Genomic DNA, 4,538 nt, shown 5'->3' with positions numbered 1-4,538 from the left:
TAGAGGTACTTGAGAGTATTGGATTCAGAGGAACATCCCACCAACTCCTCTATAGTTATCTCCATGAAAGGAAACAATGTGTGAAAATCAAAGACACTCTCAGTAAATCTCGAATAGTACAATATAGTGTACCTCAAGGGACAGTTCTGGGATCAGTTCTCTTCAATATCTACTCAAACGATCTTTTTATGCTAGATGTGGAAGGGGACATAATAAGCTTCGCAGATGTCTGAAAGAAATAGTTGAAGAAAATTTCAAAGCATAATTCAATGGTTTGAAAGTAAACTACTGAGTATTAATATGGCTGAAACATTTCACATCACCTTTACATCTTATGCTAACCATTTACCAAATCACTACTTATAAAATATGATAATGTGAATCTCAATATTTCTTCAGTAAATAAAATAAAGTATCTTGGTATATATATATATATATATATATATATATATATATATATATATATATATATATATATATATATATATATATGCCCATTTGACATGTTGAGTGTTACATATAGATTGAAAAACGTGACATTCTACCTAGATAGAGCTCAAATGCTCATACTATACTACACCCTGTTTGAAACTCACCTCTTCTATGGGATAGTTGCCTGGGGAACAGCAAGTAATTCTCATATGAAAATCTTAGAACAAATTCAAAAATCATCTCTGAAAATAATCACAAATGAAAAAAGAACCTACCCCCACAGAAGCGCTATATAAGGAAACATTGACTTCAGACATAAAGCATCTTTACTCATTCAAAACTGTTATACTTACTTAGCTCTTCGGCTGTATAATCTTATTCCAGCACATATCAAAACTATCTTTGGCATTAATATGTTCAAAAATAAGCTTAAAGCTTGGATCTCAGGTTTGCCTAGAGCACAGATACACCAATATGTTGATGTGAAAAATACATATTACTACAATGTATAAATGTCTGTAGAAGATGTATGTGATTAGAGTTATGTAATCTGTAGGTCAACTTCTCCATGGTTTCTTTGATTATAGGTATAACCTAAATGTTTTATTTATATTAACTATATGTGATTTTGATGTGATATCTGTATATAATTTTTCTAGTGCGTTTTTTGTTCATGCTAAATGTTTCTATTTATATTGGCTATAGGTATATGATTTTAATGTAATAGCTGTATACAATTTTTTTAGTACTTTTTTGCTCGTACCGAAAAAAACTATATTTTATATATTTCATTCAACATAATCTATTGTATATTAAAATGATATAGTCCACGCACTGGTTTATCCTTCTGTGGGAATTATATTTATTTGTCGTTAACTAAGATTATTGTGTATTTCAAATTGAATGGCAAAAAAATACTATTATTATATTAATTGATGTTTTGACATACCTACTTATAGTTATTTTGAATCTCCACCACTTTCACCCTAATATGAGTTTAAAATATTTTCAATGTTTGAGGTGAAAAATTATAAATAACTTGTTGATTAACACTAAATCCATCTTTTGCGTTTCCAATGATGGATGTTTATCTTGTCAAAAAAAAACGAAAAAAGAACACACTTTTTTTGTTGTCCATATTTCTAAAACATGAACATTGAATAAATTTTGTAAATATACTCGTAGTACAAATATAGGTATGTCTACAGTGAGTGGGTCTATTCGACCCTCTACCGCAACCCATAAGGGTTTATTGTAGTTCACACTCGGCCAAATAAACCCAGCTTCTTAACGAAGCCGATTAGTTTGTATAGTGAGTGGTCTTTCAGGTCAGATGGTGAGAGTAAGGATCTGCCGAACTCAAAGAACCTGATTCGGTCCCCAGCGGAGCAGGCACAAAGTATATGCTCTACATGTTGAGTTTTATTTTGAATAAAAATCACTTTGTATTTGTTTTGACATTTTGAAAAATAGTTGAATGACAGTTTTTGTAAACAAGAAGAATAAAAAACCGCTTTTGAAGAAAAAAGAAAAAGTTTGCGTTTTATTTATAGCAGTATATTCAGAAACGATAAACATTGTGCCGGTCTTCGAGCGGATATACTAATAGTGCACATTTCTAGGTAAATATAAACATTGTGCCGGTCTTCGAGCGGATATACTAATAGTGCACATTTCTAGGTAAATATAAACATTGTGCTGGTCCTTCAGCCTAGAGAACGGCAAAATGGAAACACGTAGCAAGACTGCCAAAGCAAAAAGCGAGAGTCATAAAAAGGATGTCACCACCATTAGCGAAGTTAGAAAAGTTGACAATGCTGAACGCGATGCCACAGAAGACAAGTTATCTGTAGTCTCGTCCAGTAGAAGCAGTAGAAATGATGGTGCACAGTCTAAATCGGTTTCAGTATCTTTATCTGTGAGATCCAATGCAAGTATTTATATGAGAAAACTCATGGAAGTCCAGGTAAAAGCTGACGAAAAAATGGCTATATTGTTGTCTAAGCAGTTCGAAATGGAAAAGCAAATGATTGAAAATAGGTTGGCATTAGAAAAAGCTAGACTAAGTGAGAAATTTGATTTGGGAGTAAGTAATACATACCGTTCGGAAGGTGACAACATTTCGTTCAGAAATTCACATCATTCAAAAGATGACGAGATTTCTTCTGTTGATTCTGAAGTGAAAGTGCGTAATTGGTTGCAAAATACGGACGTCAAGAATATGACAGGTAAGAGGTCGTTCCACAAAAGTCAAATTGACAATACTCATAATAGTACAAGGGCTTCGTTCGAAAATAATACAGGGGCAAGACATACACATTATAGAAAAAATGAAGAAGCTTCAGGTGCAGAAATTAGGCAGTTGTTGGCGAGACAATCAATTGACAAAGATTTACCAATTTTTTCTGGAGAAACTATTGAATGGCCAAGTTTTTATCAACAATTCCTTTCAACAACTAACTTATTGGGTTTAACAGATGAAGAAAATATGTGTCGGTTGAGGAAAGCTTTGAAAGGGGATGCTAGACGATCAGTGGAGGGATTGTTGTTATCTATTTCATCAATCAAACCGATTATCGACATTTTGATCAGTAGATACGGTCGAGCAGATTTGATTGTGAAAAGTCTGGTCAATAAGGCCAAGAATTTTCCTATAATGAAAAATAATGATTTCAGGTCTCTAACACATTTTGCGGAAGATGTATCAAATCTGGTGGTTACCCTAGAAACCATGAACATGCAGAACTATTTGGATTGCCCTCAAATTCTGGAGGAAATTTTACAAAAGTTACCCTACAACATGCAGCTTTCATGGGGTGAAAAAGTACTTGAGAAGAATGGTAAGAGCACTTTACAAGAATTTAAAAAGTGGCTGTGAAGAAAGTCGGAAGCAGCAAGCTACGCTCAATCTATGAATGTGGGTAAGCCTTCTACAAATCAGGTATCTGGTAAGTTCTCTCAAAATCAGCCTCATAAAGAGAGATTCAAAACAACTCTTGTTACTTCTCAAGAGAAGAGTACTTCAGTTCGCAAATGTATCATGTGTGAAGAGAAACATATAATAGATAAATGCAAAACTTTTTTGGATCTCTCGATAGACAAAAAATGGGATTTCGTAAAAAGTAATGGTATATGTTTTTCTTGTTTGGGAACATCTCACAGAATAAAATTTTGTCGTAACAAAAAGAAATGCGGGGTAAACAACTGTGAAAAAATACATCATAAAAGTCTTCATAATGACGCATTTGATAAAAATAAGGAGAAAAATGATACTGTTAGTCTAGAAATAGTTGCTCATACCACAAAATCATTCAGTACAGAAATTTTATTGAAAATCGCTCCGGTTATAATAAGATCTTCTCAGAATGAACTTGAAATTTATGCATTATTTGACGAAGCTTCAACGGTAACTCTTCTTGATCAAGATTTAGCAGACAAGATGAACCTCGTTGGCGAAGAAACAGAGTTAGGTTTGAAGTGGACCCACGAAGACACTTGCAAGAGATTATTTTCAAAAAAAATAAGTTTTGAAATAGCTGACAAAAATAGGACCACATTTTATCAGATGGAAAATGCATATACAGTGAAAGACATGGATCTTCCTAGGCAAACGGTTGATGGAAAAAGACTGAAAGAAAAATGGAGCCATCTGGAATATATAGATTTTGCTAGTATGGCTCAAGCAAAACCGCAATTGTTGATAGGACAAGATAACTGGGATCTAATCACTAGTCGAGAAGTAATTGAAGGTCCTAAGAACTCGCCAGCGTTATCAAAAATTAAATTGGGATGGATAGCATATGGAAATTTGAGAGAATTCAGAGGTAGACAAGATAGCAATACTGTTCTTCATATTTTCCATAATCAGATGAACTACGATGAAAAATTACATGAAGAAATCAAGAATTATTTTTCCACGGAGTCATTTGGCGTCAAAATTTCTGAAGATAGATCAATGAATTCAGAAGACAAAGAAGCAGTTCAAATAATAGAATCAGTTTCAAGAAGAATAGGGGATGGAGACCGTTGGGAAACTGGTTTGTTATGGAGAGATGATAGTTCAACTTTACCAGAAAGTAAGTATAAAGCTCTTCAAAGACTTCAGT

General features: G+C 33.5%; 1 protein-coding gene across 1 annotated transcript; it reads left to right on the top strand.

Annotated features, from left to right (window-relative positions):
• Window positions 1–1,867: 1,867 nt before the first annotated feature.
• On the top strand, window positions 1,868–3,622 carry LOC141484798 (uncharacterized). Its single transcript, XM_074180191.1, has 2 exons — window positions 1,868–2,660; window positions 3,109–3,622. The coding sequence occupies exons 1-2, from the start codon at window positions 2,159–2,161 to the stop codon at window positions 3,114–3,116; spliced, it is 510 nt and encodes a 169-aa protein (XP_074036292.1). The 5' UTR covers window positions 1,868–2,158; the 3' UTR covers window positions 3,117–3,622.
• Window positions 3,623–4,538: the final 916 nt, after the last annotated feature.

This window comes from Leptinotarsa decemlineata, unplaced genomic scaffold (genome assembly GCF_025532065.1).
Source record: "Leptinotarsa decemlineata unplaced genomic scaffold, Ldec_3_MD MMD2_tig00026294_RagTag_RagTag, whole genome shotgun sequence".
In the NCBI taxonomy this organism is placed as follows: Eukaryota; Metazoa; Arthropoda; class Insecta; order Coleoptera; family Chrysomelidae; genus Leptinotarsa; species Leptinotarsa decemlineata.
Note: the sequence above shows the minus strand (reverse complement) of the source record. Positions and strands in the feature narration are given on the sequence as shown.

Excerpts from the sequence above, each read along its gene's own strand:
- LOC141484798 (XM_074180191.1), top strand. The coding sequence starts at position 2,159 with ATGGAAACACGTAGCAAGACTGCCAAAGCAAAAAGCGAGAGTCATAAA.